Source organism: Lutjanus erythropterus, chromosome 4, assembly GCF_056507025.1.
Source record: "Lutjanus erythropterus isolate fLutEry1 chromosome 4, fLutEry1.hap2, whole genome shotgun sequence".
Lineage (NCBI taxonomy): Eukaryota > Metazoa > Chordata > Actinopteri > Lutjaniformes > Lutjanidae > Lutjanus > Lutjanus erythropterus.
The window spans coordinates 36,815,475-36,829,823 of NC_139320.1; the positions used below are offsets into that span (position 1 = coordinate 36,815,475).

Genomic DNA, 14,349 nt, shown 5'->3' on the forward strand with positions numbered 1-14,349 from the left:
CATCACTTTCAGTTTGCAGAAAAATGCAGCTAACCAAAATTTTCTGCCATATTTGGGTGAAGCCCCTCCTTGAACCACAACCTTATCGTGGTGGAGGGGTTTGAGAATCTGAATGATCTTAGGAGCTATGTTGTCGGGGGCTTGTTGCCCCTGGTAGGGTCTCCCAAGGCAAAGAGGTCCTAGGTGATGGATCAGACTATGAGTGGTTCCAAAGCCCCCAGTGAATAGTTCAACATCAGGGATGTTTACGTCGCCCGGATTGGCGTTACCGGGGCCACACCCTGAAGCCAGGCCTGGGGTCGGGGCTCGCAGGCAAACACCTGGTGGCCGGGTCTTTGCCCATGGGACCCAGCCGGGCCCAGCCTGAAGGAGCGACGTGGGCCCACCTTCCCATAGGCCCATCACCCATGGAAGGGTTCAGAAGAGGCCGATGCAATGTGGTTTGGGTGGCAGTCGTGGGCAGGGGCCCCGACAACCCAATCCCAGGACATGGAATGTCACAGTGGGGACATGGAATGTCACTTCGCTGGGGGGGAAGGAGCCTGAGCTAGTGCGGGAGGTTGAGCGGTACCGGCTAGAGATAGTCAAGCTCATCTCCATGCACAGTCGGGGCTCTGGAACCCAACTCCTTGAGAGAGGCTGGACTCTTTTCTACTCTGGAGTTGCCCATGGTGAGAGTCGGCGGGCTGGTGTGGGCTTGCTTATAGCCCCCCAGCTCAGCCGCCATGTGTTGGAGTTTTCACTGGTGAACAAGAGGGTCGCCGCCCTGCGCCTTCGGGTCGGGGATAGGTGCCTCACTGTTGTTTCCGCCTATGGGCCGAACGACAGTGCAGAGTACCCGGCCTTCTTGGAGACCTTGGGAGGGGTGCTGGAAAGTGCTCCGACTGGGGACTCCGTCGTTCTGCTGGAGGACTTCAATGCTCACATGGGTGGCGATAGTGTTACCTGGAGGGGCATGATTGGGAGGAACGGCCCCCCGATCTGAACCTGAGTGGTGTTCTGTGATTGGACTTCTGTGCTAGTCACAGTTTGTCCATAATGAACACCATGTTCAAGCATAAGGGTGTCCATCAGTGCACGTGGCATGGGGAGGCCCTCGGTCGGAGGTCAATGATCGACTTTGTGGTCATGTCAACTGACCTCTGGCCATGTGTCTTGGACACTTGGGTGAAGACAGGGGCTGAGCTGTCAACTGATCACCACCTGGTGGTGAGTTGGATCTGCTGGCAGGGGAGGAAGCTGGGATCCAGGAGGAACAATGCGGTTTTCGTCCTGGTTGTGGAACACTGGACCAGCTCTATACCCTCCGCAGGGTGCTTGAGGGTTCATGGGAGTTTGCCCAACCAGTCCACATGTGTTTTGTGGACTTGGAGAAGGCATGCGACCGTGTCCCTCGTGGCATTCTGTGGGAGGTGCTCCGGGAGTATGGAGTTCGGGGCCCTCTGCTAAGGGCCGTACGGTCTCTGTATGACTGGAGCAGGAGCTTGGTTCGCATTGCTGGCGGTAAGTCAGACCTGTTCCCAGTGCATGTTGGACTCCGGCAGTGCTGCCCTTTGTCACCGGTTCTGTTCATTATTACTATGGACAGAATTTCTAGGCGCAGCCAGGGGCTAGAGAGAGTCGGGTTCGGGGACCACAGGATTTCATCTCTGCTTTTTGAAGATGATGTTGTCCTGTTGGCTCCTTCGAACCAGGACCTTCAGCTTGTACTGGGGCGGTTTGCAGCCGAGTACGAAGGGGCTGGGATGAGAATCAGCACCTCCAAGTCCGAGGCCATTGTTCTCGACCGGAAAAAGGTGGCTTGCTCCCTCTGGGTCGGAGGAGAGTCCCTGCTTCAAGTGGGGGAGTTCAAGTATCCTGGGGTCTTGTTTACGAGTGAGGGGAGGATGGAACGTGAGATTGACAGATGGATTGGTGCGGCGGCAGCAGTAATGCAGTCGTTGCGCCAGTCTGTCGTGGGAAAGAAGGAGCTGAGCCGAAAGACGAAGCTCTCGATTTTCCGGTCAATCTACGTTCCTTCCCTTACCTATGGTCATGAACTTTGGGTCATGACCGAAAGAACAAGATCTTGGATACAAGCGGCTGAAATGAGTTTCCACTGCAGGGTGGCGGGGCGCTCCCTTAGAGATAGGGTGAGGAGCTCTGTCACCCAGGAGGAGCTCGCAGTAGAGCCGCTGCTCCTCCACGTCGAGAGGAGTCAGCTGAGGTGGCTCGGGCATCTATATCGGATGCCTTCTGGGCGCCTCCCTGGGGAGGTGTTCCGGGCATGCCCCACTGGGAGGAGGCCCCGGGGAAGACCCAGGACACGCTGGAGTGACTATGTCACTCGGCTGGTCTGGGAACGCCTTGTGGTCCCTCCAGAACACCTGGAGGAAGTGTCCAGGGAGAGGGAAATCTGGGTGTCCCTGCTCAGACTGCTGCCCCCGCGACCCGGCCCTGGATAAGCGGAAGACAGTGGATGGGATGGATTTGAGAGAAGCGGCCCCGTGCTTTGATGGGGAACAGCTGCTCATCCACAGTGGTGCACACTCCAAGTTTGTAGCAGGTAATGCTGTTGTTCAAAAAGCCACCCAATACATTGGACACCAGCGCAAATTTGTATTGGCACAGATGAGCATGAATGTCATGCTTCTTGTCAAAGTGCAGTTAATGCATGATCTCCTTGAAGCGGTTCCTTGGCATAGTGATTCTGAAGAAAAGCAGCCCCATTCCTCAGACCGGAAGTTCTCAATCTGTTTTGTATTGTGCGCCGTTTGTATTGTGCGCAACCCCAGAACAGTAGAGGAGGGCAATGAAGGCCTTCAACCATGCAACAGAGAGATCCCATGAGCTGGTCTCTTTAATGCAGTGTGCCTCTGGCAGAGTGCAGTCCCATATGGGCTGCAGAACTTGCCTGTCCAGCAAGCACAAGAAAGTGCTCAGAGCGTCTTCAATATTGCACCCAGTGTGAGCTGTGGGGCTCACAGATTTCATGAGGATATTTTAAGACTGCTGTCTTCCTGAGTGTTCTCCCCGCTGGATCTCTTTCCAAATGGTTTTCAAAGAAATATTTAGAAACAAAAAGGAGTCTGCATGTTGTCTGCATGGGTTCTCTCTGGGTAGTCTTCTCTCTGGGTAGCTTCCTCCCACAGTCCAAGTACATGCAGCATAATATGTTGATTGATAATTCCAAATTTCACATAGGCGTGAATGTCAGAATGAGTGGTTGTTTGTCAGCCCTGGATAGTGTTATCAGGTCAGTGATATGTTGCTGTCTTCAGTTTGATTATTGAATACTACTGCAGTATTCAACATAGTCATATGTGATTATTTTTCAACCTGTCCTCTTTGATGTTCCTCTATTCTTCACTGTAATATTCATAGCTTTTGTATTACTTGGAAAAGGTCAACTTCACCACATGATTTGGTGATGAAGTGTCATTTGATGAGAATGGCCACTCCCCGATGGAAGACCAAAACTTCAGAATGTGGGTGAGGTTAAGAGGTCAGCCTTCAAAGGAGAAGAACCCACAATTAATGAAGACAAAATCTTCTGGAACTTTGAATCAAAAACGGTAACAACTGAGTTTTCAGTCACCACATGGAAAATTCAAAATAACACTGCAAAGTAGTGTAGAATGATGGATATGTAATTTTCTCCCTTTAACCAATCTGATCTGAAGGAAAGATCAGCAGTGAGACTGGTTGGTATTCATTTTTAAAGATGGCAGTTTGTAAATTCAATATAAACATGGATCTCAAGACTGGCCTCCAAGCCAGGAGGTGGAGCCAGTCTGAAGTGGTTTGGTGTTTTACAACAGAGAGGAACAGTTATGGTTCTTCCTTCTGTTCAGGCAGGAATCTGCACTGCCTGGCTCGTATCTGCCTCACCAGTTCCACCACCACCTCCTCCCTCACTGAAGGTGACCTGCTGGATCAGCTCCTATATTCCACATTTCCTTTTGTCTGTATTCTGTGTTTACAAGCTTAATTTATTGTTTTTTACTTAATGCTAGTTATATTTTGCTATGCACTGTGCTGCTGTAAGACTGTAAATTTCCCCACTATAGGACTAATAAAAGAAAATCTTATCTTATCTTGCTAAGTGATTCATTCAAGCAGAGTCCATGACCCATAACTTACACCAGATGCGGCTTTGTCACGTCACGTGTGCACCACGGATTTGTTCCATCATACGAGCGACTGCAATTTCCACGAGCAGCGCTTCAGAAGCATTTCAGCAGCGGGGCATTTTGCCCATCTGATTGTGTTTACTTGCTCTGGTTTTGTTGATTAAGTCGTCTTTCCTTGCCCTTTGTGCTTCTACCATGGATAAGCAGGCTACATAGTTAAACTGTTTATTTTCTGTCTGTCTTTATGATCATGAATCTGCACGGGGTCTTTAATTTGGAAAATTAACCGGATTCTCTGCCTTTTCCATGCTTGACTTCCTATCCGTTCAACCTGCTCTGTGCTAATTGAGGCGTCATCTGTCAAAAATAGACCTGCTGCGTATTCTCTGCAGAGCAGAGCACTGAGCCGCTTCTGGGACGCAGCTAAAATGCGCTGCAGCGCATCTGGTGTAAACACGAGCATTGACTAAAATGACGGTGAATTGGTCAGAGTGCCGTGGCGCAGCCGCACCTAGTGTGAATTACCAGTAATACATGTTAGTCCATTGTGTTTTTTTTCACTCCTCAAGTACTGGTCTGGTGGTTATTGATCCCAAACTTGTCAGTGTGTTTAATTTGCTTTGCAGTAGTATGTTCTGTAAAATTAGATTATTCTTTTCCATTTAGAATTTCAGATTTTCAAGTTCTGTTTTTTTTTTCTTTCTTCTGCAACAGTAGAACCTCTCTCTGTAGCCCAGCCAGATTAGTTGTGAGAGATACTCTTCTCTGAGATATAGGCCAGGTGGTATGGTTGGGTCTTTGGGTCTTGTGTCTTCATGTTTTTCCCTGATGATGGAATTGGTTTAATAAAATAATAGAATAACTATAATAAATAATAGCAATAATATCTCTCTCTCACTTGTCCTCATACAGGCCAAGCCAATTAAACATATGACAACCAATTTAAGGTGGGAGAGGACAGCTGTTTCAGCTGTTTCTCATGGTTAAAAATGGGCCAAATTAAAATTAAATTATTGACTATATTTGTCTCCTTACCTTTGGTCTGAGATGAAGCCAACAATGGCTGAAGAGCAGACAACCTCATCATCACATCAAAAATTAAACTTCTCCACCACATTGTGAAGGTTGGAATGTTGCTTTGTGCTTTGTTTAAAGCAAGCATTACCTGAACCTCAGCCTGTACCTGTGATAAACTTATACCTGCCTGCCTCTCTCCAGTAAGCACATGCCCCTTCAGCGTATTAGTAATTCCTACATGTCTTCCTGTCTGCCTGGTCAGCAGACGGCGGGACTTACCGTGAACATGGGCAAGAGCCACTTCTTTTGTGGATCCCTCAAGTTCCTTGGACATGTGGTTTCTGCTGCCGGGGTTCAGGTGGACCCTGAGAAGACCAAGGTGGTGGAGGAATATCCAGCGCCTACCAACGTGAAATCTCTGCAGAGATTTCTTGGAATGGCGGGGTGGTATCACAGATTTGTGCAAAATTTTTCACAAATAGCGGAACCGCTAAACACCCTGAAGAGAAAGAATATCAAGTTCAGGTGGACCACGGAATGTCAAACTGCCTTTGAAATCCACAAGCAATGTTTGATCACCACTCCTGTGCTTGGTCATCCAAACTTCAACCTACCCTTTGTGGTATATACGGATGCCAGCAAGGTTGGCCTTGTTGCAGTGCTGGTGCAGCAGACAGGATTGGGGACTGAGGAGGTGTTAGCCTTGGAGGTGTTGGCCTTCGCAAGGTTCTCACCCAGGACATCCTGACATGTTCGGGGGTCCCTCATTATCTGCTTTCAGACCGAGGCCCACAGTTTGTTGCCAGCATTTTTGAGGAAAGCTGCAGGGAGTGGAATCACAAAAATGACCATGGCTTACCACTGACAAACAAATCTAACTGAAAGAGTAAACAGGATTCTCAAAACCATGATAGCTTCATTTGTTAGAGATAACCACAAGCAGTAGGATAGGCACTTGCCTGAATTCCAGTTTTCTCTCAATTCAGCCATCAATGAGTCTACTGGAGTGACACCAGCTGAACTGAACTTGTCAAGACCCCTGCTAGGACCCCTGGAAGCCATGTTGTTGCCACAACCACCCCCACCAGACTCCCTATCATACCCCAAAATCTCCCAGTTGAATGAAATGCAGGAGTTTGTGGTGAAAAACCTGTACAAGGCACGGGTCAGGCAGAAAAGGAATTATGACAAGAACAGACGACAGATGGAGTTTGAGGAAAAGGCTAGGGTGTGGCTGCGTGCTCACCCTCTCTCAAAGGCTGACAAATCCTTTGCTGCAAAGCTGGCTCCAAAATGGCAAGGCCCATACAGGGCTGTTCAGAAAAAAAGCCCTGTCAACTATGAAGTTGTATTGGAGGCCCTCAAAACTGACCACATCTCCAGACTGAAGCCCTGCTACCCTACGGCTGAGGAAGTGGAGCCGCAACAACAACACCGGCTCTGGGACTTCTTTATGGAGGAAAGTGATGATGATGAGGAATTCAAAGGTTTTCCATCTTCTGCCTCTACTCAGGACATTCCACCCACTGCCGTCAATGGATCACAACAGGATGACAATCAACGACAAAAAAATTGTGCATAGGCCATTTTCCAGGAGAAGAGTGATGATGAAGACTTCGTGGGATTCCTGGACCCGTAATTAAAAGAGAGAAAAAAAAAACCCCCACACATCCCGTTGGTCACTTTTCCCAAGGCGGGGGGAATGTAGCGATCAGCTAGTGCTACCACCGGAGGTTGCTAGAGTTCATCCCCCCCCACACACACCCCTTTCACCGTCACCTACACACCTCCGCTCCGGAGCCAATGGCCGCCGACACCTCTATGTCTAATACTGATGACAATTCACCAAGATGGTGCACGCACAGTCCTACAAGGGAGCAATGAGGCCATCCTGCAGAGGAAGAATATGTTGTCATGCATCTTTCTTTTCGTCTCAATAGTCCGCGTATTTTGCTGGAGGCCGTGTGGCAGAAATCTGTATGGAAGAAAGTCTGGTTGTTTAATCACCGGTGAAACGTAACAGCGGATTATATCCTCCTCAATCTCCTGAAGCTGCAGCATCTGCGGAGTGACTACCGACTGACTTGACGGAGACGTGGACTGGACTGACTGGACTGAACTAACGAGAGGTGACTCCAGGTAGCCGTGAGTTTATTTTTTGTTCTTGTTAGGCGCTGACCTAACTGGCACCCCAAACATATACAGTCTGACCGTTACAACAGAGCCCGGGTGCAGAGTCAGGCTGCTTGCACTGCAGTCCCCCAAATCCACAGCAGTGGTTGCACAGTGAGGCTGCTCACATACCAACCCCTAGGACTCAGGCTGCAGTCGGGGCAGAGAGCGCTCCAGCTCCTGGGCCTCTTAGGCAGTGTTTCAGGTGGAGGACACACACAGCTAACATCAGCCACAGTGGTGACAGTGATGTCACACACATAATATGAATTGATTAAAAACCAAAATAAAAAACTTAAGTTGATATTCCGCTTAAAAATGTCCCTTTCACAAAAACAGTTTTCTCAGTGTTTTGTCTGAAAAGTGGATTTTTTGTCCAACCAATATTCAAATGCTTATAAACAAGAGAATGAATGAGGCTAAAACATTTTTGTGCCTGAAACTTGAAGGTATGTTCTTTCTTTTGATATATTCCATGTTAACATATTCATAGAACTGAATTCTGTGGGTGTTGAAAAATCAGTGAATTTTGCAGAAAATGCAAACAAGGATTCTGTCTGTCTGTCTTAATACAAAATGTGATGTATTTTAGGCCCTGCCCCTACTTTTGCTGTGCTCTGATGGGTGGTGTGCAAGATTAAACAATACTACGAGTCAATAAAAGGGGCTGACATAGCAATACAAGTGAATAAGCACAGAGAGGGGTAAAGGGGAAGGGTAAAGAGGAGGAACATCATGTGGGCATTTTTAGTGATCAAATTGCTCTTGCTCGTGTATTTCATGCTGTTGTATTCTTACTTTCCTTCTGCTTTAACCTCTCGTCATTATCCCCCCTCCTGTAAGTTACAGGGACAGTTTCATCTAAATGGGATGCACAAGAATGGTGATTTGGTTCTTGGTGGACTGTTTCAGGCCCACTTCTTTTCTGTCTTTCCTGACCTGTCTTTTACAACACAGCCACAGCAGCCTACCTGCCATAGGTGAGTCCTTCAGCAAAACAACAGAAAGGAAAAACACAGTAAATAGTTAAGTAAAATTACTAGAATGTATTTTTGACAGTGTGCTTTTGTTTGTGTTTTTAAACAGATGACTTTTTGCACACTTTTGAGTACATGTTGCTATTCAGTTGGTTTGCTTATTTTAAAAAAATCTGTTGTACAAAATGTACATGTTAACAGAGTCACTGTGTCATGTTGTATATTTCATTAGTAAAAATTTGTATATCTTGTTTAAGTTTTGATGTTCTAGGATTCAGGTGGGCTCAGACCATGGCCTTTGCTATTGATGAGATCAACAGAAACTCCAACCTGCTACCTAATGTGACTCTGGGATACAGTCTTTATGATAATTGTGACAACCTAGGGATTGGATTCAGTGCAGCATTGTCTTTAGTCAGTGGTAAAGAAGACCATTTCACATTAGACGAGACCTGTGAAGGAACCCCTCCAGTCTTAGGGATTGTAGGTGATTCTTCATCCACACGTTCTATTGCCATCTCCAGTGTCTTAGGTTTGTACAGAGTACCTATGGTAAGTTTTCTGCATTACAATCTAATAATTCTGTAGGATTATTTTATTCTGATTTCATTTAATTCCGAATGTCTTGTCAGTTGTAAACATGGATGAAAAACCTTCATAAAAAGATAAACAATGGCTTTGAACATTTTCAGGATTTACAGTCTGTGTCTTTCATAGGTGAGTTATTTTGCCACATGTTCCTGCCTGAGTGACCAGCAAAAATTTCCATCCTTCTTTAGGACGATCCCAAGTGATGCTTTCCAGGTGACCATGTCTCAGCCAAATGACGATTCATGAAACATACAGTTAAACATTGATCACAATGCATGTTCGTTTCCTGCACTGGTTTCTAACCTGGGTCTGAGGGTCCCCAAAGGTTTGGCTGCTCTGAGGTGGTCAAAATTAGATTTGCATATGTTACTTAAAATCACAATTTATACAAACGTCTGTACACACAACAATCTGCAAAGATAGATTATTTCACTGAAAAACAGGTACTCAGTAGGTAACACCTCTGTGACCTCTCAAGCTCTGTGAAAGTTTTATTCTTTTTGTCAGGATGATGATAAACTACTCTGTTCTGTTGCTGAAAGAAAATATTTTCGGCTTACACTAGAACAGAGAAAGACATATTAACCAGATATATTACCACAGGTTACAGTTCTAAGAAAGGAAATGCTTATCAATGATGTGAATTTTTTCTATACTAAATCTTTTTAATTAATCATTTCTTGTTTGGTATTTTTGGTTGTGTGTGAAGTAAGGCAGCTCAACCTGTAATAGACAGACGGAGGGGATGCTCCAAAGAAATTACATTGGGAACCACTACTTTACTGTAATGCAAAATAAATGAAAAATAGATTTCTTTTGTGTAACAACAGTTACATTCTTTATGTCCCACATTTCACATAAAGCTGGGAGGCAATAATTAAACCAGGTTTGGTGTTGAACCTGTTTAGCAGGTTTTCCACTATCAAATTATTTCAGCCCATGCTCTATTCCCTCCATTCTGTATTCACTTAGGTGCGTGCCATGATTCAAATTCTCAAACACTTTGGCTGGACTTGGGCAGGTCTGCTGATCAGTGATGATGACTATGGACTCCACGCTGCCCGATCCTTCCAATCTGATTTTATCCAGTCTGGTGAAGGCTGTCTGGCCTATGTAGAGGTTTTACCTTGGAGCAATGACCAAACTGAACTACAGCGGATTGTGGATGTGATGAAGAAATCCACAGCTCGTGTGGTCATTGTGTTTGCACATCAGACTCTCATGATTAACCTCGTGGCAGAGGTTGGACTTAGAATATATCTTAATTATACCATAATTTAAGTATACAACTTCATGTTGTTCATGTTTTTTTTGTTAAATTGAAAGATGTTAAGTACCAATAACAACTGTTTTTTAACAACAAATATGGTTATGTAAAAGAATCACACCACTTATTTCGTAATTTGCTTTCAGAGTGAGATCATTCCCTCAGTAAAATTATGTGAAACTCCAGTTATGATGATGCATTAGTTTACTCATAATACAGTGTAAAACACAGCATAGCACTTTTGTAAGAATTTGTAAGACAAGACATCAGCTATGTAAACTGTCTAATGGCATAACAGTGTGGATTTATATAATTGTTATAACACACAGGTGGTGAGGCAGAATGTGACAGGCCTGCAGTGGATAGCCAATGAATCTTGGACGGCAGCTGCTGAGCTCCAGACTCCCCACCTTCTGCCATACCTGGCTGGCACACTGGGCATCGCCATCCGGCGAGGAGAAATTCCAGGGCTCAGAGAATTCCTCCTACAAATACGTCCTGATCCCCACTACAACAGCAGCTATGGAAATAGCATGGTGAGAGATTAACCATGCAATCTGATCTGGCAATTGCAAGAATAATATATTGTCATAATGTGTACCAAAATGATTTCAATGTGTTCCAGGTGAACCAGTTTTGGGAAAACACATTTCAATGTAAATTTGCACCACCTCCAGCAGGTGGAGACACTGGGGGAGCATTATGCACTGGACAGGAAGATCTGGAGAATGTAGAGACTGATTTTCTGGACATTTCAAATCTCAGGCCAGAGTATACTGTGTACAAAGCTGTGTATGCTCTGGCATATGCCCTTGATGACCTGCTGCAGTGTGAGCCAGGGAGAGGGACTTTTAATGGGCACAGCTGTGGCACTTTGAATGGATTGGAGCCATGGCAGGTGTAATATCAATTCACACTCCACCTGTATATATAAGAAAATCACATGCTGTAAGGTTTTTTTGCAGAGTAGCATTTAGACTATAGCATTAAATACAAAGCAAAGAGACTAATAACTGTAAGTGACCAAGTGTTGAAGAAAAGATTCTTTCAGGTCCAAGATCTTTGGCTGGTTCTAGATTTAGCTTTATTCACTGAGCAGCAGAGACAGCCTCACAACACGGTGGCATGATACTGTCTGCTGGAGTCACGTTGTTTGCCAGGTTATACACAGTTTAACAGGAAATCACAGGAGGATCAGAATTCAAATTTCATCAAAAGGTTCAGGAAACCAGCTTCCTAAACTGAATTAGGCACTAAACCAGTGGGAGTGTGTCTGAGAAACCCAAAGTTCAAGTCTGTAATTATGATAGCATTGAGTTTTTGTGTTAAAGAAGGACACAGCTTACACTGTAAAGCCACAGACTAAAAGAAGACAGAAGGTTTGATTTCAGGAGACGAATGGGCTCTCCTCACAATGCACAATTAACAAAAGGTTAATTTACAGGGGTATGTTAATGAATGTAAAAGGCCGACCCACAGAGACACTCAAATTCAGAATATAGAACAAACCATAAAAAGTAAGGACAACATAGAAATAGTAATTTGACTATTCAATACTAAATACTGTATTCACCATAGCCATATGTAGTTGTTTTTAACCCATACTCTTTGGTTTCTACTGTCTGTCTATTCTGATATTCATAGCTTTTGCATTACTTGGAAAAGGTCAACTTTACCACATCATTTGGTGATCAAGTGTCATTTGATGAGAATGGTGATCCCATACCAATATATGATGTCATTAATTTACTGCCACTCCCTGATGGAAGACCAAAACTTCAGAATGTGGGTGATGTTAAGGGGTCAGCCTTCAAAGGAGAAGAACTCACAATTGATGAAGACAAAATATTCTGGAACTTTGAACCAAAAAAGGTCAACTCTGAAATAATTAGAGGCCCTATGGATAACTCAAAAAATCAGTGCAAAGTAGTGTAGAATAAAAGAGGCTTAATTTTCTCCCTATAGCCACCCCGGTCAGTGTGCAGTGAGAGCTGTCCTCCAGGTACCCGCATGGCCAGAAAGAAAGGGGAACCTGTGTGCTGTTTTGACTGCATCCCTTGTTCTGAGGGAAAGATCAGCAATGAGACTGGTTGGTATTCAGTTTTTAACATAGCAATTTACTACCACTACTATATAAACATGTATCTCAAGAATATCCCTATTTTTCACAGACTCCATGGAGTGCACTAGTTGTCCAGAGGACTTCTGGCCCAGCCCCCAGCGTGACCACTGTGTTCCTAAGAAAACAGAGTTCCTTTCCTACAATGAACCTCTGGGTATCTGTTTGACAGTTGCCTCATTGCTGGGCACATGTGTCTGTGCTGTTGTCCTGGGCATCTTTATCTATCATCGCAGAACACCTATAGTACGAGCCAACAATTCAGAACTGAGTTTCCAGCTATTGCTGTCACTTAAGTTATGTTTCCTGTGTTCACTGCTGTTTATCGGTCGTCCCAGACTGTGGACATGCCAGCTGAGACATGCAGCATTTGGGATCAGCTTTGTGCTTTGCATCTCATGCATCCTGGTGAAAACCATAGTTGTTCTGGCTGTGTTCAAGGCCTCCAAGCCAGGAGGTGGAGCCAGCCTGAAGTGGTTTGGTGTTTTGCAGCAAAGAGGAACAGTTATGGTTCTTACTTCTATTCAGGCAGCAATCTGCACTGCCTGGCTTGTATCTGCTTCACCAGTTCCTCATAAAAACATTCAATACCACAATGACAAAATAGTTTATGAGTGTGCAGTTGGGTCCACAGTTGGTTTTGCAGTGTTACTGGGTTATATTGGCTTACTGGCTATCCTCAGTTTTCTGATTGCATTTATATCAAGGAATCTTCCAGATAGCTTCAATGAGGCCAAACTCATCACTTTCAGCATGCTGATCTTCTGTGCTGTGTGGGTGGCCTTTGTCCCTGCTTATATCAGCTCACCAGGTAAATATGCAGATGCAGTGGAGGTCTTTGCCATCCTGGCTTCCAGTTTTGGCCTCTTGGGGGCACTGTTTGGACCCAAATGTTACATCATCTTGCTGAGACCAGAAAGGAACACGAGGAAAGCAATCATGGGTCGGGGCACTGAGTCATAAAATGTATGTGCCTAATGTCATGGGACAGAATTATAGTAACCTTAAAGACTGAGAGAGCAGGGCTGATGCCAAATAAATGTATGTGAATGTAAAATCTCTTTCTAACTGGAACATATGTATGAGAATCCTTATTATATAATATTTTTCAAGGATGTAGTTAAAATCCACTGCACTTGCACCTCTAATATTATAATTTTTCTCTGTTAATCTATTGACTTCATCACATTTCATTGTTTAAACAAGTTAAACAGCTCAGTCTGTTACCTACCCTGCAGTGGTGGACAGTAACAAAGTACATTTACTTGAGTACTGTACTTAAGTACATTTTTTGAGTATTTGCATTTTACTTGAGTATTTGTTGTTTTGGAAACTTATGACTTTCACTCTGCTACATTTCAAAGACAAATATTGTATGTTTGACTCCACTACATTCCTAGGAAGGTTGTCATTACTCATTACGCTTAGGTTAAGCATAGCTTTGTAATCAGCTGTTCCTATTTTTTTCTTTTCTAAAATGTACCCACTCTTGACTGGGATTGATGTAAAAGCAGTATCAAGAGCAAGCAAGCTTTCCCTCTTTCATTCAAACAAAACACAGTAATGGCAACAGCAGGAGAAAGAAACATTAAATCTCAAGATGTTATTATAATTAGAAAAAGAGGAATAATTCCAGGTTGGTTTTTAATGTTGGATTGTTATTACTGGGTGGAAAACTACAGCATAATTAATGTATATACTACACCTGTCGTCAGAAAAAATGTCAGTTATTTAACAGATTTGGAGAACTCCTTGCAGTTGGCTTCAATCTAATTTTATGCAGTGATTTAATACAGTTATGTCAGAAAATGACAATAGCTTTGTTTTTGATTGCATTTTTATGCTGACATTTTATAGGTGTTTCTTTCTTTCATTTCAGAGAGTTACTAGTTTCTATGAATTGCAATGTATTGATATTAGAAAATGTACTTTGTAATTTGTACTTTAGATTACTTAGGTATTTTTAAAAGCAACTACTCTAGTACTTTAACTCAACTGTAGTTGAGTAATTTTTGACCAGGAGTATTTGACTTAAGTACTAGGACTGAGTACTTTGCACACCACTGCTAGCCAGCTAACCTCAGCAAACCAGTC

At 44.2% G+C, this 14,349-nt stretch overlaps 1 protein-coding gene across 1 annotated transcript; it reads left to right on the forward strand.

Annotated features, from left to right (window-relative positions):
- The first annotated feature begins 8,171 nt into the window (after nt 1-8,171).
- LOC146328894 (extracellular calcium-sensing receptor-like) lies at nt 8,172-13,218 on the forward strand. Its single transcript, XM_084716561.1, has 9 exons — nt 8,172-8,281; nt 8,536-8,830; nt 8,996-9,082; nt 9,842-10,111; nt 10,466-10,672; nt 10,762-11,034; nt 11,781-12,008; nt 12,102-12,225; nt 12,308-13,218. The coding sequence occupies exons 1-9, from the start codon at nt 8,172-8,174 to the stop codon at nt 13,216-13,218; spliced, it is 2,505 nt and encodes an 834-aa protein (XP_084572687.1).
- The last annotated feature ends 1,131 nt before the right edge of the window (nt 13,219-14,349 follow it).

Excerpts from the sequence above, each read along its gene's own strand:
- LOC146328894 (XM_084716561.1), top strand. The coding sequence starts at position 8,172 with ATGCACAAGAATGGTGATTTGGTTCTTGGTGGACTGTTTCAGGCCCAC. Across the intron at positions 12,009-12,101 it reads GGAACTTTGAACCAAAAAAG|CCACCCCGGTCAGTGTGCAG; the intron begins GTCAACTCTGAA and ends TTCTCCCTATAG. Across the intron at positions 12,226-12,307 it reads AAAGATCAGCAATGAGACTG|ACTCCATGGAGTGCACTAGT; the intron begins GTTGGTATTCAG and ends TATTTTTCACAG.